The following is a 23,961-nucleotide window of genomic DNA, read 5'->3' as shown; positions in this document are numbered from 1 at the left end:
AGGCTTCTGCGACGTTTTTAACCGGCTACGCTATAGAGGCTTAGACAACTAGCGTGTTTCCATCCAACTTCCTAATGCGCATTTAATCTATTCGAATAAGAGATCCCGGTTGGAAACACGTGAAATGCGCATCAAAAATCCTAATGCGCATCTATATTTGATTCGCTAGAGGGGTTTGGATTAACTCTCGATGCGCATAAGGTATAATGCGAATAAAGTTGATGGAAACGGTTTATTCGCATCGTGTGACTTAACCTTCAGAGAATCTCAACAATCTCTGGCGCTTCCCTATAACATTAGGCAACTTGGTGTGTTCTCTTGCTTGTTTCCGTAGAATAAAACTGAATACACGCATCGGTGCACAGCTGTTTTGCTGACGCTGAAGTTTTCGCCAACAACTCGATTGGCACACATCGCAAGTTTATACAACTAGTGCAGTGCCCGTTCAAACATGCCATTCCTGTAGAAAACCTGTAGCCCGATACATGCCCGCAGGTATGCCTGCTTTAACAATAGGATGATAGGGAAAAACATCATTCCAGCTAAGCATTCAATAATGTATACTGAATATCATAATATATTAGCCTATAATTAATGTGCAGTAGCCTAAGAAGAATTTAGGCATGACTGCATGTGATTTCTACAGATCGGAATGGAATAACAAATGTTTTGAGTTAAGGCTATAGGCCTAGCTTATTGCATAACTTTCCTGATAGTGAAGACAAGCCATTTTGTGATCGTTTGACATTTGCAACGATGTGACTCAAAAGCAGTGTTTGGTAGCATAAGTGACGTTTCTCTGTCTGCCACTTGTTGTCTAGCTGTGTGGCACGTCTTCTGAAACGTTAAATTCGGGACCATTAGCCCATGGCTTGTTTCAATTTGGGACCTTGCAGTCGGAAATGTAGTTTGTTTATTCAAAGTCTCACGTCCAATGTAGCCTGGGCTATTCAAAGCATCAGTTTATTGCACATACTTTTCATGTAATTTTGAATAGAACTACATACTCGTGTTTGTTGGCCTGTTGTTGCAAAATCCGCGTAATCATTTTATGCAAGTAAACATACAGGAAGACTTTATTGTTGAGATCAGAGATGATAATCAAATATCTTGCATTTTAACCGTGATTTGGTGCTGCCAAATCTCCGCTTATCCTCTCTCTGGTCCTGCGCGCAGTTCTGTGTGAGAGGGTGGCTATGGTAGAGCGGAGAAAGCCGATATATAACGATATACTATGCACTGCACTTACTCATGCCAGTAGCAAGACACTACTCATGCCAGTAGCAAGACACCTGCCAAGTTTGAAATCGAACGGACCAACGACACGCAGACAGACAGACAGACATTCCTGCAATTTATGGATAGATAGATGCGATGGCTTGTTTGTTGGGATAGGCATCCGACAACGAGTACTCGGGGCAACAGCCAGGTCTATCATTCGTCATAATTCTTCAAACCCTGACTTGTGAATCTAAAGGTCTCCACCCACTGTTGCTCAGTGAAGTAGAGCTATAATCGGCCTTTAAATTTAGGCCCGACAAGACCCGACCCCCACAGAAATCAGCCCGAGCCCTGACCGAGCCCGAGACTGACAGCTTTTTAAAAGCCCGAACCCGTTTACAGCCCGACATTATTCAAATGTCCGCACGCACGCAGCTCTTTTGCCTTTTGTCAAGAATGAGTAACATTTGACATCATTTATTCATGACTAACGTAGCCTAGGCCACTTGGAAGTTGGAACAAAGAAATAAAATAGCAAGTCCTCTCAGCATTCTGAAGTTTGCGGGAACCCTCCCATACGCAGCCCCGACATTAAATAGTTCTTGCTCCAGCTTTTCAAACCCCTCGCCATTTACGATATTAAAAGGCCTAATGTCTTTACAGCGAAAGCTGACACACTTCTTCTCCGTAATCATTTGTTTCACCTTTGCAGGGTTTGATTTTGTTGCTGTAGCCTAACAAACGATGTGATCCTGATGGGCACTGACAGCTTTGATCAACATGCCTTATCAGCGACGAATTCCCTGCCGTTCTACAGAATGTTGCATCCTTTGGATTTTACATAACCACTGGCTCATTATTCTCATTATGCACATGATCAAAACTTTTCCACACCTCAGACTTTGCTTTCTTTGCCGTTGCAACTAAAACCCCTGTCACAAGAGGCCAGCCTCTGTTTCACCTCATAAGCATCCATTTCTGCATCTTTCTCGGTGGTTTGCGCAGCCTACAGTAAGTAGGTCAGTGAGTTAGGAGTCCTCTAGACTTCTTTTAAGCTGTCTCAGAGGTGGAAAGTTGCGTTCGTTGGGGGCAGGGCCGAATTAACATATCATAGACCGACATAATGCGCAAATAATATAGCCTAGATATTCCAATATATTCGAATACATGTGTTTATTTTAGAGGGGATATTCGAACGTCATTTTTGAGCAATTTTGACAGCCCTAGTCCACTGTAGGCTACGCCAATCGCCTGTTAACACCTTCCACCTAACCCCGGTGAGTGGGGGTCGCTATAATGCGTGTGAAATAGCACCATTGAGTAGCCTATGCGAAATAGCCTTAAAGTCGTTCCGGTGTTGTGTGCCTTCTGGTTTCTCCACCTACTGGTTTCCTTGTGCGTGCATGCGCTGCAGCAGTTGTCAGACATTCACAAACCAGTTGTTTTAGGCGGTTTGAAGTCGCTTTTCATACGCCATGAGCGCTCGGCTACATTACAGCCACTCGGACAAAAGACATGTAAAAAAATATATGTTTTGAAAACTAGCATTAAACTGGATTCTATCCCGCAAAAGCAACACACGCGTGACTCTCTCCATCCTGATTCCCTACTCTTTGAGCCAACTAATATGTTACGCAAATCAATTAACTATTGTAGGCTACCATTAATTAATAATGTAGGCAACACCCAGGTAACATGTTGTCCAGGCTATCTGAAACAAGGGGTTGCCTCTCATCTACAACAACTGGTTACCTTGGGCTACCTACAGTCGTCAGTGCACTGTGCACAGTAGGCCTATGCTCTTTGTGGTTGATCAACTAAAAATAAAAGATGTATTTGGTGATGACGTTATTGTGGGCCTAGTAGACCTAAATTTTGAGAAATTAAATGGTACGAGAAACGATCTACATAGCGCACAGTGTTGCGCAGTCTGCCCGAAATTAGATCAATACAGTAAAGCATCAATACAGTAAAGTCAACAGTAATGAAGCTGAAGACGCGAGTTAAAATAATAAAGACACCCCTTCAGGAAAAGCGATATAGGCTATGGGAAATATTGGGAAAAGTTCTTAAAGAAGATGACAGTAGTACAAGTTATGGTCTAGGCCTACTTCTTGCGAAGCCATTTAAGTATGACAGCCAAAACGGGCAGCCTGCAGGAATAAATCTACCGGTATGTATAGGTTTGCGCATGCATAAAAGTTACCTTAGTTCGTTGTGTTTGTGACTTTAAACAGTGGATGTGCTTTGTGCTTCATTCAGCATTATAAACCAGTTCTTACGCTAACGTTTTGACAGGGCCGGCGATTGCTATAGGCGATCTAGGCAATTGCCTAGGGCAACAAATGTGTTGGGGGCGCCCCGGAGTGGCTATCGGGAGCTTCGGGAGGATTCCCGGTGGCCCGTTAACTTTTTGTGCCAGTCTGAATGTCGTGAGCTTAAATATATTGTTTCTGAAGTTCATTTGCTGCGCCCTCGCGCCACTTCAGCAGCCTACATGTAGAACGATCGCAGCCCCTTACTCGCAATTTCCCCAAATATTAACAAAGTAGCACTCACAAAAACTGTTCGGAAGTCGCAACTATATCTAGCCTATATTTGCAATATTTGGGGAGTTTATGAGCGGTCCCTCCTCCAGTGGTAGTGGTATAGACGTTCTATGAGGTACCAGTGTTTAGCTGTGTCACAAAACAATAAGCTTTGTCAGACTTACTTATTACTTTTAAAATGATATTCAGGGCTAGGCTATATACATTTTAAACATTCGGGGCTGAAGACCCGACAAAGCCTTGCGTTAATTCTTCAGATGGGAAGTGTCAGGAATTTTCATACGAGAGACGTTCTCATTGGTGGTTAGTATAGGGAATTGACAGCAACGTATCCAATCACATTATGAGAGATGCTGAATTTAACATAAACTGTGATGTTTGATTTTAAATTAATATAAATTTAGCCGGGACTGTAAGCTGGCACACGTGGGTGCTCGATGTTTTCAGTGGGTGCCCGAGAGACGGAGCACCCACGGTATCGGCGCCTATGACAAGCGTATCTCGCGGTTGCATCCATTACAAACAAACATGCAATGTGAACGTCTGGGATTGGGAAGAGCACTAAATGCTCTGAATAAGCACGAAGTCAAACCTTTAAATGAAACACTTTAATAAATCAAAAAAATAAACCGCTAATGAAGTAAACTTGTGACCATCAAAAATCGTTTATCGCCTGTAACTCAGTGATAACAGGACGTAACAGGAAGGCATTTGGCTGAGCAACGGAGGTTAATATGCTCTATATTTTGTCCAAATGATGTCTGTCTATCATTGTTGCACTCGGAGAAAACCAGAATGTTTCATTTGTCCTGCGTTTCTTCTACAGCTGCAAACGGGATTCACTCGCAGTTAACCAAATATTTCTTTATTAGGGCAGGGCAGGCATATTTCTGGCTATTAAATTATTTTTAAACCAGTCTGCTAAAGTCTGTAGTGAAGTCTGTGTAGGGTTTTCCAGGCTCCGTTTCTTTTTACGAGACACCCTACTCACTTGAGCCATCTACCGGTTGTTTGGGTTGTTGCAGCGTCTCACTGGGAAAATACAAATTAAAGTCGCGTGACACCGCGTGATCCCACGCGCGGACCGCGGGTGAAGCTGGCCAAGTCGAAGCACTGCCCACTGTAGCCTCATTTATATACAGTAGCTGACACATATTTACATAGCTGTGATAACTGTAATCTACTTTTTTCCAGATTCCTTATGTCATAATGGAAAAGTATCATTATTATTGTTGTGGGTTTCATTAGTAGTAGTAGGTCGGGTAAAAGCACTGATACTAATACAGACTGGTTTGTGATGTTATTTGTCTCTCAGGTGTACTGATGCCGAAGATGAGTTGTATTTAAGGTGCACCTATGACATGGCCTGCACCAATCAGTCGGCTGTGGACTTCATCAAGAAAGCCTGGAAGCACTTGGTGAAATATCTGAAACACCAGGAGCTCATTGCCGAGAATCTTGAAGAGTTAGGGGTGTTCAATTTTGATGATGTCACAGCGGTGACATCAGAAAAGAATCCTTTAACCCAAACCAGAAATCTTTTAGACTCTGTAACAAAAAAGGGGGAGGAGGCAAGCTATGTGTTCCTCAGGATTCTGGATGGTGAAAAAAACAGGACTTTACCAAAGGATGTCAGGCCTGACTTGCACTATTGGATCAGCTGTTTCCCCTTCAGAGAGGAGTCAGATTTGCAGCCCACTGGTGAGAGAAGCACATTACATAATGATATGACATTCCATGTGTTCTTATAGTTCATATCAATATCATGAAGTACTTGTGTGTTTTTTAATACAATCATAAAAAGATGGTGAGTGCATATTTCTCCCACTGCAATTAAATATAAATATAAATTTTAGTAAAACATATTGAATGACAATAAAAGTATCTGGCTGTTGGTGGCTACCGCAAAGCATCGGTTTGATTTATTTACATGCAGAAACATATTGTGATGGCAGCAGACTCCATGACATTGACAACCTCAAATATAGTGAAAATCATTCTATGCTACATTTATAATTATCCCTATTAAAAAGAGTAATGATTTTGATGAATAAAAGAAATAAAAATAATTTTGATTATTTACATTAAAAAGACACTTAAATGAATTGTATGCATATTATTCGCATATACTGTAGTGTAGCCTACAGTTCATACTTGTATCATGTGGTTCTATAATTGGGTTAATAGGTCATTTTCTTTGCATTTCCCTTTTGTGTTCAGGCCCCAGATCATGCCAGCTATACCAGGCACAGCTCAAAACCAAAGCCCTGAAAATCCTCCACACTCGCACAGAGCAAATAAATTTTGTATTTGGTAGAAATGCAGTGCAATGCTTTTCTTACACTCCTTTGGTACTAGACAGAGCAGGGCAGGGATATGCAGAGCCAACTAAAATTAAACAGAAAACCAAGAAATACAAGAAATCTCGGACTAAAAAGCTGAGTGCCTACATTCCAAAGAGCAAGCCTCAGTTATCTCCTGATTACCTCCTTGAATGTAATGAGCAAAACATTCTGCTTGTGGGTAAACCTGGAATTGGGAAAACAACAGTTGCTTTGGAAATGATTAACCTTTGGGTAAAAAAGGAGAATTGCAAACTAAACTACTTGTTCTACTTTGATGAAACGACACTATGTGGGATGTCATCACCAGTGGATTTGGAATCATTGCTCTTTGGGGTATATGCTGAACCAAGTTTAAACAGAGACGAGGTTCTTGAGGATATTAAGAAGAACTCTGAACATGTCACAATCATTGTTGATAATATCAATAGTGTGCAGAGGAACTCAGTTTTAAGAAAGATATTTGACAAAGACCTTCTTCCTGAGGCCAAGGTTGTGGTAACCTGCAGACTAGATTATGAAGAGTTCCTGTCAATCGAGACATGTTTCAGAGTGTGTGTTGAGGGGTTCAGTGAAGAATCGATCCAGACGTACATGTCCCACATGCTAAAGGATAAACCTGATGCTCTGAGCTACATCCTCGGGAATCCTGAGCTGTTCAGCCTCTGCTATGTTCCTGTGAACGCACTCATGGTTGCTGCCTGTATGCTGTTTCCAATGACAGTAACTCCTAATCTTTTTACAACAACTGAGGTCTACCTCAACATCTTCCGTCAAATAATGAAAAAATGTGACTCAGACCTGACATTAAGACAACTAGACAAATTCATTCAATGCAACATGGAGAAGATACAAGATTTGTCTAAAGATGCATTCCTTGCAATAAACCAGAGGTCTATAGTCCTGGAGGGTTGTGATGATACCAACATTGAGCATAATTTTCTGCATCTGCTTACCATGAGAGATGGCCCCACTTCTGTGAAAACATATAGTATATTTCTCCACAACACTCTGCAGGAGTTCTTTGCTGCAATATGGTTGCTGTCTAATCCAGGAGATATTGATGGATTCTTCCACCAATGCAAAACTGATGAAGGAAAACACATGAGGCATGTGATTCCTTTTCTATGTGGTCTGCTATCTGAGAGAAATCTCTCATTAGTCAGTTGTATATGTCCAAAGGAGCGTATTAAAGTGACATCTACCGGATTTATTGAGAAAGTTTTATCCCTTCATATAAACGTGGACCAGGACTTTGAGGATGGCTATGAAGAGCTTCTCTTCCTCTGCCAGTGCCTGTTTGAACTACAGTCTCCTCAGGCATGCTCAGTTTTTCTCAGCAGGGTGAACTACAATTTGGACTTGGCAGATGGACATCTGCATTCACATCTGTGTTGCACATTGTCTTACGTAATCAAACAGGCTACAAGCATGAAGGTTGTTCTTGATCTGGAGAACTGCAGAATATCTAAGCAAGGACTAAACTTCATCTTTGACTGTAATGGATATGTCAGGTATAACATTCAAATCACCTTTCAATAGCATTTTTCCACTTATAAATGATATCAAACTTAAGAATTATAGTCATGGGAGTTTCTTACTTTCATACTCAGTCTCATGTCTCTGACTTTTGCCCTTGCAGAATTGATTCCAGCCTTTTACGTCAAATATGGACAGCCACACTGAGTTGTGAAAACCCGGGAGTTTTCCCTGATTTGCTGAAACTTTCTGGACCTGAGATGCACCTGCCAACTTGGGATCCATCTGTGTTTGAGAGAGCAGGAGAAATGATACGGCAGCACCCACAGCAGATGAGCCTGGTCCTGCACTGCCATCAGGAAGCACAGTCCCTGAGTAAGGACCTCTGCAGTGTCATTCTCAGTGGTCTGCCACACATCACCTCTCTCAGGTAAGTTACAGACAGATGGAATGAGGATTTGATTTCAGTGTCTGCCCAGTGTTTCATGACATAATTCAGGGTTCCCACGGGTCTTGGAATTTCTGGAATATCATGGAATTTTGGAAAAGTCTATTCCAGACGTGGAAAGTCAGGGGATTGTATCATGTTTGGGGCAAAGTCATGGAATATCAGGAAATGTTGTAGTAGTTTAAAATTGACTTGCCAAAATACATTAATACATATTTCCATGCAGAACTGGTGTGTATCTGGTTATTAGCTTTACTGCTTGCGTGAGTAGCCATATTAGCTTTACTGCTTGTGTGAGTAGCCCAACTTTGTTTATTCAATGCCCATTTATTCATCTGCTGCTCTAAAAAAGTAAAAGATTATTGAACGCTACGCGGCTGCTCTGAAATCATTGGTCGGTATATTATATATTAAGTCATGGAAATACAAGTTTTTTGTCAGGGAAAGTCAGGGAAAAAAGTCATGGAATTTTACATTTGAGTGGGAACCCTGATAATTCCATTTCAGTTTTTTTTACTAGCCTACTTACTAGCCTACTACTAACTAGATGTACCGCAGAGCGGTACAAAATATGACCGCCGCCCAGTCCAGCACATTTTTTCCACAAAAAGAAATCACGTTGAAAGGCCTATATGATTCTAACTGTCTCACTAAATTGCATTATCCACACTCAATTCTCACTGGTATCTGCTAGACAACAAGTACCAAAACATGATTAGTTCATAGATTTTCACATGTAAAATTCATTTTATACAACCCCACCTCGATCTTGCCTGTTCATAATTCTGAGAAATTCTTGATTGTTTGTGTTATGTTTATGTTATGTGTGTGGGTGTGTGTGTGTGTGAGTGTGTGTGTGTGCGTGCTTGTGTGTGTGCCTACGTATGTGTCTGTGCATGGAAGCGTACATATGTCTACTGTGTGAGTATGTGTCATACGTATGATTACTGTGTGTGTGTGTGTGTGTATCTGTTTGTGCACATGTGTGCAAATGAAATGGGTTAACATGACCCCTAGAGGCAAATATACGGAAAAAAAATGGTCATCCTAGGCCCTACAGTTCTCAAGATATTCACAGAGAACTGTGTCTGGCCTACCCTCCTTTCGGGGGGTCCAGTCCAGCGGGGGGGCTACAGATCAAAACGAAAAATTACGGTTCCATGCTATCCATGTGGGGGTACATGCCCACCAAGTTTTGTGTACCCCGGTCTTTCAGTGTCCCGGGAATCCTTGTTGGTGTACGTCACTAAATGTACACATAAATTATTTTATTGTAAGGCCCCCCATGAACGAAAGTACACAAAACTTGGCATGCATTCGGAGGGTGTCATAATGATCCTACACTTTCAATTTCGTGCAGTTTTGACCATGTCAGCCAGAGATATTGTGATGAAAACACCTAATTTTTTGCTTTTTAATTTTTAACTAGGTGGCGCTATACATGAAATAAGTGGTAATGGGATGGGTTGACATGGCCCCTTGAGATCAATATACAAAAAAAATGTGGACCTCCTAGGCCCTACGGTCCTCGAGATATTCACAGAAAACTGTCTCCGGCCACCTACAGGCCAGTTGGTGTATAGTAACATAAATTAATTTATTGTGTGGCCCCCCATGAACGGAATTCCACGAAACTTGGCGTGCATTCAGAGGGTGTCATAATGATCCTACACTTCCAATTTCGTGCAGTTTTGACTAAGTTAGGTCACAGATACCTGCGATTACAACACCTCATTTTTACTTTTTTGTGTTTAACTAGGTGGCGCTATACATGAAATGAGTGGTTATGGAATGGGTTGACATGGCCCCTTGAGATCAACATACAAAAAAAAAATGGTCCTCCTAAACCCTACGGTTTTCGAGATATTCCCAGAAAACTGTGTCTGCCCTACCCTCCTTTCGGGGGGTCCAGTCCAGCGGGGGGGCTACAGATCAAAACGAAAAACGATGGTTCCATGCTATCCATGTGGGGTTACATGGCCACCAAGTTTCGTGTACCCCGGTCTTTCAGTGTCCCGGGACTCATTGACGGAAATTTGGGCATGCGAAAAAGAAAAAAAAAAAAAAAAAAAAAAAATCTGACTAAACCTATATGACCGCCGCTTCGCTGCGCGGCGGTCATAATAATAGTAGTAATAACTAGATATACCGCAGAGCGGTACAAAATATGACCGCCGCCCAGTCCAGCACATTTTTTCCACAAAAAGAAATCACGCTGAAAGGCCTATATGATTCTAACTGTCTCACTAAATTGCATTATCCACACTCAATTCTCACTGGTATGCTAGACAACAAGTACCAAAACATGATTAATTCATAGATTTCACATGTAAAATGAATTTTATACAACCCCACCTCCATCTTGCCTGTTCATAATTCTGAGAAATTCTTGATTGTGTTATGTTTATGTTGTGTGTGTGAGTGTGTGTGTGTGTGTGGGTGTGTGTGTGTGCGTGCTTGTGTGTGTGCCTGCGTATGTGCCCGTACATATGTCTACTGTGTGAGTATCTGTCATACGTATGATTACTGTGAATGTATGTGTGTGTGTGTGTGTGTGTGTGTATCTGTTTGTGCACATGTGTGCACATGAAATGGGTTAACATGACCCCTGGAGGCAAACATACGAAAAAAAATGGTCATCCTAGGCCCTACAGTTCTCAAGATATTCACAGAGAACTGTGTCTGCCCTACCCTCCTTTCGGGGGGTCCAGTCCAGCGGGGGGGCTACAGATCAAAACGAAAAATGACGGTTCCATGCTATCCATGTGGGGGTACATGCCCACCAAGTTTTGTGTACCCCAGTCTTTCAGTGTCCCGGGAATCCTTGTTGGTGTACGTCACTAAATGTACACATAAATTATTTTATTGTAAGGCCCCCCATGAACGAAAGTACACAAAACTTGGCATGCATTCGGAGGGTGTCATAATGATCCTACACTTTTAATTTTGTGCAGTTTTGACCTTGTCAGCCAGAGATATTGTGATGAAAACACCTAATTTTTTGCTTTTTAATTTTTAACTAGGTGGCGCTATACATGAAATAAGTGGTAATGGGATGTGTTGACATGCCCCCTTAAGACCAACATACATAAAAAAGGTGGACCTCCTAGGCCCTACGGTTCTCGAGATATTCACAGAAAACTGTCTCCGGCCACCTACAGGCCAGTTGGTGTATAGTAACATAAATTAATTTATTGTGTGGCCCCCCATGAACGGAATTCCACAAAATTTGGCGTGCATACAGAGGGTGTCATAATGATCCTACACTTCCAATTTCGTGCAGTTTTGACTATGTTAGGTCACAGATACCTTCAATTACAACACCTCATTTTTACTTTTTTGTGTTTAACTAGGTGGCGCTATACATGAAATGAGTGGTTATGGAATGGGTTGACATGGCCCCTTGAGATCAACATACAAAAAAAAAATGGTCCTCCTAAACCCTACGGTTTTCGAGATATTCACAGAAAACTGTGTCTGCCCTACCCTCCTTTCGGGGGGTCCAGTCCAGCGGGGGGGCTACAGATCAAAACGAAAAACGATGGTTCCATGCTATCCATGTGGGGTTACATGCCCACCAAGTTTCGTGTACCCCGGTCTTTCAGTGTCCCGGGACTCACTGACGGAAATTTGGGCATGCGAAAAAGAAAGAAAAAAAAATAAATAAATAAATAAATCTGACTAAACCTATATGACCGCCGCTTCGCTGCGCGGCGGTCATAATAATGATAAACCTGAGTTGAATTTCACATTCTGTATTTTTTGTGTGGTAGCAACCAGTTGAACCACTGTATTTTTTACATTAAACATTAATGTGATGTTAATTTCCTCTTTTTTATTGTATGGATGCCATTGGTTTGCATTCTCACACACAGTCCCAATTGCACAAAAAGTGTGTGTGTGTGTGTGTGTGTGTGTGTGTGTGTGTGTTTCTGGTCAATATTGTTGACTTTACCAGACTAGTTGTGTTTATTCTTGTTAGATTCACAGAAGAGGAACTGAATGAGTATCCAAAGGGAGTGTTCCGTTTCCTGCTGGATCTGAGTGTGGCAGCAGCTGTGTCTGATTCAGCTACAGGAGAGAGTTTCTCTGAGCTCTTGTGCTCTGTGTGCACCTTCCCTTTTGAGAAGATTGATAGGTGTGCTGATTATTACAATGGTTCTCACAATGAGTTTCTGCTGGATTTGTGTTCGAAAGTGAAAGACATTGAGATTTTAAAAGGCAGGACTCTCTTGCCTGCACTTAAGCCATTTTACCAGTCAGCTCCTACAGTCTGGTCCATAGACCTCTCAAAGAGAAAGGCCTCCCTCCTCCTAGAAGTGCTGAAACTCCAAACACAGAAGAAACCAGTAGAGCTGAGAGGCTGGTCAGATGAAGACAGTGAAGTGAGGAGTTTCCTTCAGTGTCTGCCCTACATCTCACAGCTCAGGTGTGTGAACATTTATTTTCATTCTACAGTACAGTACATCAGCTATATTGACGTGTCCTTCATTATATGCAGTAAAAGCATGCAAGCAAATCATGGATTTTATCAGATTAGTCTTACCCATCTTACGGGTGACGTGTAAATTGACTGTTTCTTTCCAGATATAACAAATGTAACCGATTTAACACCTTTGATATATACTGTATACTGTGTGTGTGTGTGTGTGTGTAGGTGTGTGTGTGTGTGCGGAGGTGTGTGTGTGTGTGTGCGGGCGCGCACGTGTGTGTGTGTATTTGTATTTGTATTTGTGTGTGTGTGTGTGTGTGTGTGTGTGTGTGTGTGTGTGCGTGTGTGTGTGCGTGTGTGTGTGTGTGCGTGCGTGTGTGTGTGTGTGTGTGTGTGTGTTGTCAATAGTTCAAAATTGTTTACTGTGTAAACTGTAATGTACAGTACCAGACTGTTAGAGCTGAGGGTAAACCTCTCTCTCCTCTGTTCCCTCCTCTGTGTTGTTAAACAGCTTTACTCCACTGCAGTCTGAGGGAATGTCCTTGGAGGAGTGGGAACGCAGTGTGAAATCATTCCATCTGCATCTGTGTCTGCAAGTATCTCTCTATGAGTGGACGTCTGTCAGAACATTGATGACACTCTTCAGTGTTTCCAATGAATCTGATTTCCTGTTGGATCTGTACTATTATGTGAGGAACTATGAATCACAAATTGGCAGGAGTCTCATTCCAGCACTGCGATCAGTTTATCAGTTTACTCTTGCAGTCTGGTCTATAGACCTCTCAAAGAGAAAGGCCTCCCTCCTCCTAGAAGTGCTGAAACTCCAAACACACAAGAAACCAGTAGAGCTGAGAGGCTGGTCAGATGAAGAGAGTCAAGTGAGGAGTTTCCTCCAGTGTCTGCCCTACATCTCACAGCTCAGGTGTTTGAACATTTATTTTCATTCTACAGTACAGTACATCAGCGATATTGACTTTTCCTTCATTATATGCAGTAAAAGCATGCAAGCAAATCATGGATTTTATCAGATTAGGCTTACCCATTTTACACATGACGTGTGTAAATTGATTGTTTTTTTTCTAGATTTAACACAAATGTAACCATTATAACAAGCACCTTATATAAGTTTATATATTTACTGTATTTATGTGTGTGTGTGTGTGTGTGTGTGTGTGTGTGTGTGTGTGTGTGTGTGTTGTCAATAGTTCAAAATTGTTTACTGGGTCATTCCATGTCAACTCAGCCACCCATGTACATGACACCTCTCAGATTTTGCTGAAAAGCGGTGAAAATATGCCTTATGTTACCAAACTGAGGAATCTGAAGTTTTAGGTATTATGCTCAGTGATGGCAAACAATTAAATATTGAGATGCTGTCACAGATTAACCCCTTATCCCCCATGAAAGAGACCCTCCATCAAACTTTCAAACTAAATAACAAGAATGTTACATAGTGTAAGACCACTACAAATAAAAGAGTTTTCCCTTGCCCCTGTCACTCTCCAAATAAAATTAAATTGAAAATTAAATAGTGTCTATAGTATTATCCAAGAAATTGTGGAAGCAGTGGCATCATTTTGTCATGGTAATTTTTTGTCAAGTTTGTATTGGCGAGCACTGCGTTCATAGATGTCTGGCACACTGACACAACAAATGATATGTTGGAATGGCACCCAACAGGGGATCTGTCTTTGGTCCGATGGCCATTTGAGGATGTTGTTGACACACTTCATGAATTTCACAAAAACATCACCATGTTCATCTGAACGTTCAACAATGTTTCCAATGAACCAGTTATCATCATAGATACAGGCAATGTATTTTCCTAGCTGGAAAATTGAGTTTTGTGGCTGATCTAACTGAGTGTTCTGCCGGGTGTTCTGTATCCAAGTGTTCTGAATCCGATTGTTGTCCTGCATCGACATCTGTGAATATTGTATCCTGTGATATTAATTTCATCCGTATCTTATTTTTGGAAATTGGTTTAAAGCAATGATGTGATCGTGTTCCACTGATCGTTTTGGCCGAGGCGTAACGTCTCTCCAATTCCTATATTTTCTCATGTTTTTTTATATCTTCTGCACTAACAAAAAAGAATGTCAGATCAGCCACAAAACTAAATTTTCCAGCCAGGAAAATACATTGCCTGTATCTATGATTGGTTCATTGGAAACATTGTTGAACGTTCAGATGAACATGGTGACATTTTTGTGAAATTCATGAAGTGTGTCAACAACATTCTCAAATGGCCATCGGACCAAAGACAGATCCCCTGTTGGGTGTCATTCCAACATATCACTTGTTGTGTCAGTGTGCCAGACATCTATGGACGCAGTGCTCGCCAATACAAACTTGACCAAAATGACCATGACAAAATGATGCCACTGCTTCCACAATTTCTTGGATAATACTTAAAGACACTATTCCATTTAATTTTCAATTTAATTTTATTTGGAGTGACAGGGGCAAGGAAAAACGAGGGTTATGCATATAACCACGGTTCTATGAGTTTCGGATGACCGCCAGAGGCGGTGCTTTCAGCACATGGATATTCATCACACGAACGTGCAGGTCGAGTATTAGTAACAACAAAGTCACCTGCACAAAAGAGAGGTCGACCCAGGAAGTGACCTCATGGCAATCTTCTCGTGTTCCCTCCGAGTGACGGCCAAGCTCTGGGGGTCATCCGAAACTCATAGAACCGTGGTTATATGCATAACCCTCGTTCTATTTCGTTTCTCCTGACCGCCAGAGGCGGTGCTTTCAGCACATGGATGACTAGTACCAACAAAGTCATGAGGAGTGCCTACCCATCTCTAGAGATGCTGTGACGAGCTTGGGAGCACTGCTGTTGCCAGAGGGTTATGGGGGACAACATTGACCCTGTAGAACCTTGTGAAAGTGCAGCCTGATGCCCAGGAGGCTGCTCTGCATATATCAGAAAGGGGCACGCCCCTCAGAGAAGCCCACGAGGTTGCTACACTCCTTGTGGAGTGTGCCCGGACCAGCTGAGGGACTAGGGAGTCACTCTGCCTGTAGGCATGCAGAATGGCGTCCACTATCCACCTAGACAGTCTCTCCTTGGAGAGTGCCTGACCCCTCCTTGGCCCTGTATGGCAGACAAACAGGGCATCACACTGGCGGAATCCCTCTGTACTTGTGACGTACCTCCTGAGGGCGCGCACTGGACATAAAAGCTCTGCACTCAAGTCTGACCCTCCATCCGGAGCTGTCTCGAAAGCTGCCAGGCTAAGAGGCTGGTTGACAAATGTGGAAGAGAGGGTCTTCGGAAGGAAGGAGGGATTCGGCCATAGAGTGACCCCACTGCCTCCAGGATGCCACTGCAGGCAATCCCCGCTGACTGAAAGTGCATGCAGCTCCCCGACTCGCCTTGCTGACGCTATGGCGAGGAGAAAGGCGGTCTTCAAGGAGAGCCAGCTGATGTCTGCTGTCCTCAAAGGTTCGAATGGTGCTCTGCAGAGAGCCTGCAACACCAGAGGGAGATCCCAAGAGGGCACCTGGCTCTGTTGGGGGGGTCTTAACCGGAGAGCGCCCTTCAGGAAACGGGCCACCAAGGCATGGGACCCTACCGTCCTCCCCTCAATTCTGCTATGCCGCGCCGAGATGGCAGCCGTATACACCTTGATGGTAGAAGGTGTAAGTCCCCTGTCGAAAAGTGACTGAAGGAACTGCAGGATGGTTGGCAGGGGACAGCCTGTCGGCCCCTGTCCCTGCGCTTGGCACCATTCAGAAAAAATTCTCCACCTGCTTGCGTAGAGGGCATTGGTGGAGGGTGCCCGAGAGCTATTAATGGTGCTGACCACTGCTGGTTCACAGAGCCCTAGGAGAGGGTCCGGTCCTTCAGTGGCCAAACCCAGAGTTGCAGCCGAGCTGGATCCGGGTGCCAGATCTGACCACCCAGCTGTGACAGCAGGTCCTTCCTCACTGGAAGGCCCCAGGGTTCTCCGTCGAGCAGCTGCAGCAACTTGGGAAACCAAACTCTCCCTGGCCACCGAGGGGCGATCAGGAGCAGCTCGTAGTGTTCCACTGTAATCCTGTGCAGGGTGGGCAGGATCAACGGCAGAGGGGGGAATGCATACAGCCGTTGTCTCGGCCATGCATGTGCTAGTGCGTCCTGGCCCAAGGGACTCGGGCCGGAGAGGCTGAACCAGAGGGGGCAGTGTGTCGACTCCTGACAGGCGAAGAGGTCCACCTCCGCCCTGCCATAACGCTCCCAGATGGTCTGTACTACCGCAGGGTGGAGCCTCCATTCCCCTGGGTCGGGGTTCTGACGGGACAAGAGATCTGCGGCTCTGTTGGCAGTGCCTGGCAGATACATAGCCCGCAGACTCAAAAGGTGTTGATGGGCCCACAGGTACCCCCTCCTCCTCCATGGGCAGAGGAGCCGTCTGCAGCTGGGCGTGACCTTCACTAGCCTGTGCCCATGCTGCGCCGGATGAAGGTGGAGGTTGTTCAGCCACCTTTGAAGTGGCCGAAGCGATAAAAGGCCCAGTGGGTCCAGGGATGAGGCAGCAGTGAGCATGCCAACCAACTGTTGGAATGTTCTCAGAGTCAGTGACCTGCCCTCTCTGAAGCGGCCAATCAGCTGGCGGATATTGCGAACCCTCCTCTGGGAGGGGGTTGCCCTCATTGTCCGTGAATCTAACTCTATGCCTAAGAACACGGTCTCCTGACTGGGCACCAAAGAGCTCTTCTGGTGGTTGACCCTGAGCCCTAGCGTTGAGATATGCGCGACCACTGCAGCGGCATCCATGTGGGCCTGAGCCTCTGACTGGGAGCAGGTCAGCCAATCGTCGAGGTAGGGCAGAATACGTATTCCCTGTGCCTGCAATGGACCCAACGCCGCTGCTATACACCTGGTGAACACACGAGGCGCCAGCGCAATGCCAAAAGGTAGGACGCAGAACTGGTACGCCCGTCCCTCGAAGGCAAACCGAAGGAACTGCCTGTGATGTGGTGCAATCGGCACATGAAAGTATGCATCCTTCAGGTCGACGGTTGTGAACCAGTCGCCCCCCTGAATGCTCTGGAGAACCTCCACAGTGCGCAGCATACGGAATTTCAGGACCTTGAGGTGGGCATTGAGAGATCTCAGGTCTAGAATCGGGCGGAGACCGCCGTCCTTCTTGGGAATAATGAAATACGTTGAGTAAAACCCACCTTCCTGTGTCTGCCTGTCGACTGGCGTAATGGCCCCCTTTTCTAAGAGAGCGTTGATCTCCTGTCTCAGGGCTAGGGCCTTCCCTGGGTTGCTCACGATGGTGGTCTTGACCCCTCTGAAGCTTGGCGGTCGGCGTCGAAATTGGATACTGTAGCCCCCTGACAGGGTTGCCAGCACCCAGGGGTCTGATGTTAATGTCTTCCAGCGTTCGAGCTGCTGGCTGGAAAAACTGCCGACCGCCGGTGTGAAGCTGTCACCGTCTGCCCGCCCGCCCCCTCTGGTCTCTAGAGGGGCGACGTGCATCGGCTCTGGTGTCCTGTGCAGGGCCGCGAGTGCGGGAGGTGGTGGAGTGACGAAAGTCATACATCCGCTGTGGCTCCTGGCGGGCAGCTGGCCATGGTGCAAGCGCCGGCGCCGGCCCCCTCGAGGTTGGAGCCCTGTGCCTGGGCTGGCTCACCCGACGGAGACTGGCAAACTGCTGTCTTGCCTGTACTACCTGAGCACTCCTATCTAGGGCCTGCTGTGCGGCCTGACCAAACAACTCCCCAGGGAGGACAGGGAGAGAGCGAAGTACCCTTCTGTCAGGCTCTGCTAGCGGAGACTGGGCTAGCCATATTTGGCGGCGGGCGAGGGTTAAGTATGCCATTAGCCTACCAAGTTCTCTGGTCATGTAGGCGAGGGCCTGGAGTGACGCGTCACTCAGCTCCTGAGATGATGTCTCGTCCGCCCCCTGTGACGTCTGGGCGAGGGCCAGCATTAGGTGGGACATCGAATTACCAATGCGTCCCATACGTGCTGCCGTGTCATAGCTCCTGACAATCAAGTCATCCGTGACACGGCACTGTGCCCGGGGGCAACGGGCATCAGGCCTAAGAGCCTCATTGGGAGACAGAACCAGGGCTGCCATTGATGGCTCTATGTTCGGCATGCTCTGCAGACCATAGGCGTGTGCGCCCTGCATGGTCGCTAGCGCCCTGCAGTCCCTGGGGAGATGGGAAAGCCGTCTAGGGTCTGCCCAGCACCTCTGCAGCTCTTCAATATACGGGGCCGAGGGCGGCACCGCCAATGTGGAGGGATGCGTGGAGCCCCTAAAAAAGGCATTCTGCCTAGGCACGGTGGCTGGCGCCGTATCCAGTCCCAAACGGGCTAACGCTGCCTTCAAAGCTGGCTGAATCGAAGGTTGACCAGCCTCTGACATTGCCCCCGTACTCTGACTGGCGGCGTGGGAGCTGGTCTGAGAGTCACGAGAGGCAGAATCGTGCGGCTCAGGTTCACCCAACTCTAAGCCCTCTGAAGCCCTGATAGAAAGCTCGTCCTGGCCCTGGGCCCTGACCGCCGGTGACAATGACGGCGGAGATAGCTCATCCTGCCAGGCTAAAGGGGTTTCAGCGAGAACACTGCTGCCCTGCGCACTCAACACCGGTGGTCGTAAGGCGGTGAGCAGAGTCTTGATCTGCTCAAACTCCTCAGCCATCTTCTCCACCTTAGAAGCTAAGTCGGCCTTCTGCTTCTTACCTCTAGAGGCTGTGTGTGAAGTCCCGTGTTGGCGCTTGCCAGGTCTCATGGCTGGCGCCACCTCTTGCCCCCCACTGCCCTGGGAAGTACCGGGCTGCTGATCCACCTGGGCTAGCCTAGCTGACCGCGCTGCCACACTGAGGCACATGCAATTCATGCATGCCTCTTCAGTCAGCCCTTGCCTCAGGTGTTCAACCCCCAGGCAAGAGGGGCATACCGTGTGGCCATCCTCTGGCTCGAGGGGGGCCCGACAGCCGGCACAGGACGAGTGCATGTCCAGCAAAGTGCCCTATGTAGCTAGGCGGGAGAACACCAGGCTTATCAATAGATAAAGCTGTAGCCACCGGCGAGTGCACCCTGGCTCTGACAGCTGTAAACAATAACAATCTCTGCAAATATGTTTAACTTAAACAATCTATAAATTATGTTGGCTTTGTCCCTTTACCGGAGCGAATATCACGCTGCCAAACATATATACACACAACTTAATTTAAATGGCGCACTTTGCCACGACTCGCCTGTAACAGGCAACTGAGAAAAGAAAACAATGTCTACGGCGAGAAACACCGACTGCGACACCCATTGACTGCAGCGAAACAAATCACCAACAAGTCGTAATAAACGTATAACTTACCTTAATTGAACCGGAGAGCTAGCCACTGAAAACCTCCGCCCGCGAGTCCGCGGCGAGAAACACCGCCTCGCAGAACTCAACGCTCCCCGAGCGAGGCCACTCAGCGCGAAGCAAGGTATCAACGAATGGCTTTACCGGTTTGAAGAATTATAATGTAGACTAACGTAGTCTCTAGGAGGGTGAACCAGTTGGTCACAGCTCCAACCTCTGTGGGTAGCGAAACTTCAGCGTGTTAGTCCAACAACTGAAATCCTGCGTCAATCGCGAGAAGATTCAAGAGGTCACTTCCTGGGTCGACCTCTCTTTTGTGCCGGCGCACATCGATGACGTCACCCAGGTCACAGGTGACTTTGTTGTTACTAATACTCGACCTGCACGTTCGTGTGATGAATATCCATGTGTTCTGAAAGCACCGCCTCTGGCGGTCAGGAGAAACGAAATAGAACTCACTTTTATTTGTAGTGTTCTTACACTACAGTATGTAACATTCTTGTTATTTAGTTTGAAAGTTTGATGGCGGGTCTCTTTCATGGGGGATAAGGGGTTAATCTGTGACGGTCTCAGTATTTAATTGTTTGCCGTCACTGAGCATAATTTCCACTATTTTCATGCTTTATCATCACTAAATTCTCCCTGATCTACATTCCAGACTTCTGGAAACAATGTCCAAAATGGTGCATTATGAAGAATAAAATTCATATTATGGAGCTTCATAGTCAAAAATGTTATTTCATTAAAAGAAAGAACGAATGTGTATCTTTATCTGGTATAAATCCCATTAGGATCATCAAGTGCTCACATGGTCATTTGGGGGTCCAAATATGGGGTTCCAAAAAAGTCACATTTGCCGGAGAGGGTTTTTGGACCCCCATAAAACCCCCACCAGTGGTACCATAACCCTCAAATTAATTTTGGAAAGAGCAAAGTTCCCAAACATAACAAATAATCCTGTTTAGAATAAATATGATCATTAATCGTGGTGCTACGGCCACCCAAAAAGTGAAAAATCACACATGCCGTCAACATTTTTTAGGACTTTGGTGACCCACCTCTCACCTAAACAGTAAGGAATGTTGATTCTGCCTCCAGAATTGTGTAGTACAGGCTACAATGAACTACAACACCAGTTTCCAGCCTTCTACCACTATTAGAACAGACGTTATGGGCTTCCAAAAATGGCAAAGGATGAAATGTGAAATTCCAATGTGTCAATTAGGGCCGTGGCACCCGAATTTCAAATGGACGGCACAGGCAAACCGTTTGAGATATTGACCTGAAACTTCAGATTCCTCAGTTTGGTAACATAAGGCATATTTTCACCGCTTTTCAGCCAAATCTGAGAGGTACCATGTACATGATACCCCGATTTTGGCTGTTTTCACTTGGAATGACCCTACTGTGTAAACTGTAATGTACAGTACCAGACTGTTAGAGCTGAGGGTAAACCTCTCTCTCCTCTGTTCCCTCCTCTGTGTTGTTAAACAGCTTTACTCTACTGCAGTCTGAGGGAATGTCCGTGGAGGAGTGGGAACGCAGTGTGAAATCATTCCATCTGCATCTGTGTCTGCAAGCAGCTCTCTATGAGTGGACGTCTGTCAGGACATTGATGACACTCTTCAGTGTTTCCAATGAATCAGATTTCCTCTTGGATCTGTACTATTATGTGAGGGACTATGAATCACAAATTGGCAGGAGTCTCATTCCAGCACTGCGACCAGTTTATCAGTTTATTCTTGCAGTCTGGTCTATAGACCTCTCAAAGAGAAAGGCCTCCCTCCTCCTAGAAGTGCTGAAACTCCAAACACAGAAGAAACCAGTAGAGCTGCGAGGCTGGTCAGATGAAGAGAGTGAAGTGAGGAGTTTCCTTCAGTGTCTGTCCTACATCTCACAGCTCAGGTGTGTAAACATTTATTTTCATTCTACAGTACATCAGCTATATTGACTTGTCCTTCATTATATGCAGTAAAAGCATGCAAGCAAATCATGGATTTTATCAGATTAGGCTTACCCATCTTACAGATGACGTGTGTAAGTTGATTGTTTTTTTCCAGATTTAACAAATGTAACCGATATAACAAGCACCTTATATAAGTTTATATATTTACTGTATTTGTGTGTGTGTGTGTGCGTGCGTGCGTGTGTGTGTGTGTGTGTGGTCAATAGTTCAACATTGTTGACTGTGTAAACTGTAATGTACAGTACCAGACTGTTAGAGCTGAGGGTAAACCTCTCTCTCCTCTGTTCCCTCCTCTGTGTCGTTAAACAGCTTTACTCCACTGCAGTCTGAGGGGATGTCCTTGGAGGAGTGGGAACGCAGTGTGAAATCATTCCATCTGCATCTGTGTCTGCAAGCAGCTCTCTATGACTGGACGTCTGTCAGGACATTGATTACACTCTTCAGAGTTGACAATGAATCTGATTTGCTCTTGGATCTGTACTATTATGTGAGGGACTATGAATCACAAATTGGCAGGAGTCTCATTCCAGCACTGCGACCAGTTTATCAGTTTACTCTTGCAGTCTGGTCTATAGACCTCTCAAAGAGAAAGGCCTCCCTCCTCCTAGAAGTGCTGAAACTCCAAACACAGAAGAAACCAGTAGAGCTGGAGGGCTGGTCAGATGAAGAGAGTGAAGTGAGGAGTTTCCTCCAGTGTTTGCCCTACATCTCACAGCTCAGGTGTGTTAACATTTATTTTCATTCTAGTACATCAGCGATATTGACTTTTCCTTCATTATATGCAGTAAAAGCATGCAAGCAAATCATGGATTTTATCAGATTAGGCTTACCCATTTTACAGATGTCGTGTGTAAATTGATTGTTTTTTTTCCAGATTTAACAAATGTAACCATTATAACAAGCACCTTATATAAGTTTATATATTTACTGTATTTGTGTATGTGTGTGTGTGTGTGTGTGTGTGCGTGTGTGTGTGTTGTCAATAGTTCAACATTGTTAACTGTGTAAACTGTAATGTACAGTACCAGACTGTTAGAGCTGAGGGTAAACCTCTCTCTCCTCTGTTCCCTCCTCTGTGTCGTTAAACAGCTTTACTCCACTGCAGTCTGAGGGGATGTCCTTGGAGGAGTGGGAACGCAGTGTGAAATCATTCCATCTGCATCTGTGTCTGCAAGTATCTCTCTATGAGTGGACGTCTGTCAGGACATTGATGACACTCTTCAGTGTTTCCAATGAATCTGATTTCCTCTTGGATCTGTACTATTATGTGAGGAACTATGAATCACAAATTGGCAGGAGTCTCATTTCAGCACTGCAACCAGTTTATCAGTTTATTCTTGCAGTCTGGTCTATAGACCTCTCAAAGAGAAAGGCCTCCCTCCTCCTAGAAGTGCTGAAACTCCAAACACAGAAGAAACCAGTAGAGCTGCGAGGCTGGTCAGATGAAGAGAGTGAAGTGAGGAGTTTCCTTCAGTGTCTGCCCTACATCTCACAGCTCAGGTGTGTGAAGTGTTACAGTAATTTTGTTCTAAATTGAAGCTACTGTATGTGCATGTTTGTGGCAATTGTATGTCTGTTAGTGTGTGTGTGTGTTTCAATGAACATTTACATATGTGTGAGTGTTGTCAGTCCTGTTTACTTTGTAAAGTGTGTTTTTATTTGGTTTGTCTATATTTTGTCTTACTTGTGGAACAGTACTAAATGGCTGACTTTTTTCTACTTAGATTCACGAAATCTTATGTATCTAAATCACAAGAAGAAGTGGTCCAGGTCCTGGTGAATCTGAGTGTAGCAGCAGCTGAGTGTGATGCAGCTACAGGAGAGAGTTTCTCTGAGCTCTTATCTTCTGTGTGCAGCTACAGCACATTTCCTCTTGAGGATGACATGGGATTTTATGAAATGAGTGATTTTCAGTTGGATCTGTACTCCCACATCAAGGCCTGTGAAACCAACACACACAGAAGTGTCTACTCAGTACTGCAGTTTGTGTTTCAATCAGCTCCTGAAGTCTGGTCCATAGACCTCTCAAAGAGAAAGGCCTCCGTCCTCCTAGAAGTGCTGAAACTCCAAACACAGAAGAGACCAGTAGAGCTGAGAGGCTGGTCAGATGAAGAGAGTGAAGTGAGGAGTTTCCTTCAGTGTCTGCCCTACATCTCACAGCTCAGGTGTGTGAAAATGTAAAATGTAATTTCATTCCATATA

The 23,961-nt window shown here is 45.0% G+C and overlaps 1 protein-coding gene across 1 annotated transcript in view; it reads left to right on the top strand.

Annotated features, from left to right (window-relative positions):
• The window catches only part of LOC143127239 (uncharacterized), a 26,819-nt gene extending 2,858 nt beyond the window's left edge, over window positions 1–23,961 (top strand). The window contains exons 3-11 of the mRNA XM_076288584.1: window positions 5,086–5,471; window positions 5,991–7,626; window positions 7,755–8,021; window positions 12,022–12,468; window positions 12,983–13,393; window positions 21,288–21,698; window positions 22,069–22,479; window positions 22,849–23,259; window positions 23,484–23,961. Coding sequence (XP_076144699.1) covers window positions 5,132–5,471; window positions 5,991–7,626; window positions 7,755–8,021; window positions 12,022–12,468; window positions 12,983–13,393; window positions 21,288–21,698; window positions 22,069–22,479; window positions 22,849–23,259; window positions 23,484–23,940 — 4,791 coding nt within the window. The 5' untranslated portion in view covers window positions 5,086–5,131 and the 3' untranslated portion in view covers window positions 23,941–23,961. The remainder of the gene's footprint in view (window positions 1–5,085; window positions 5,472–5,990; window positions 7,627–7,754; window positions 8,022–12,021; window positions 12,469–12,982; window positions 13,394–21,287; window positions 21,699–22,068; window positions 22,480–22,848; window positions 23,260–23,483) is intronic.

This window comes from Alosa pseudoharengus, unplaced genomic scaffold (assembly GCF_046254945.1).
Source record: "Alosa pseudoharengus isolate Yale_2024_CS ecotype anadromous, Long Island Sound unplaced genomic scaffold, YU_APseudo_1.1 YU_APseudo_1.1_scf_17, whole genome shotgun sequence".
Taxonomy (NCBI): domain Eukaryota; kingdom Metazoa; phylum Chordata; class Actinopteri; order Clupeiformes; family Clupeidae; genus Alosa; species Alosa pseudoharengus.
The sequence above is the reverse complement of the archived record's forward strand: the minus strand, read 5'-3'. Positions and strand labels throughout refer to the sequence as shown.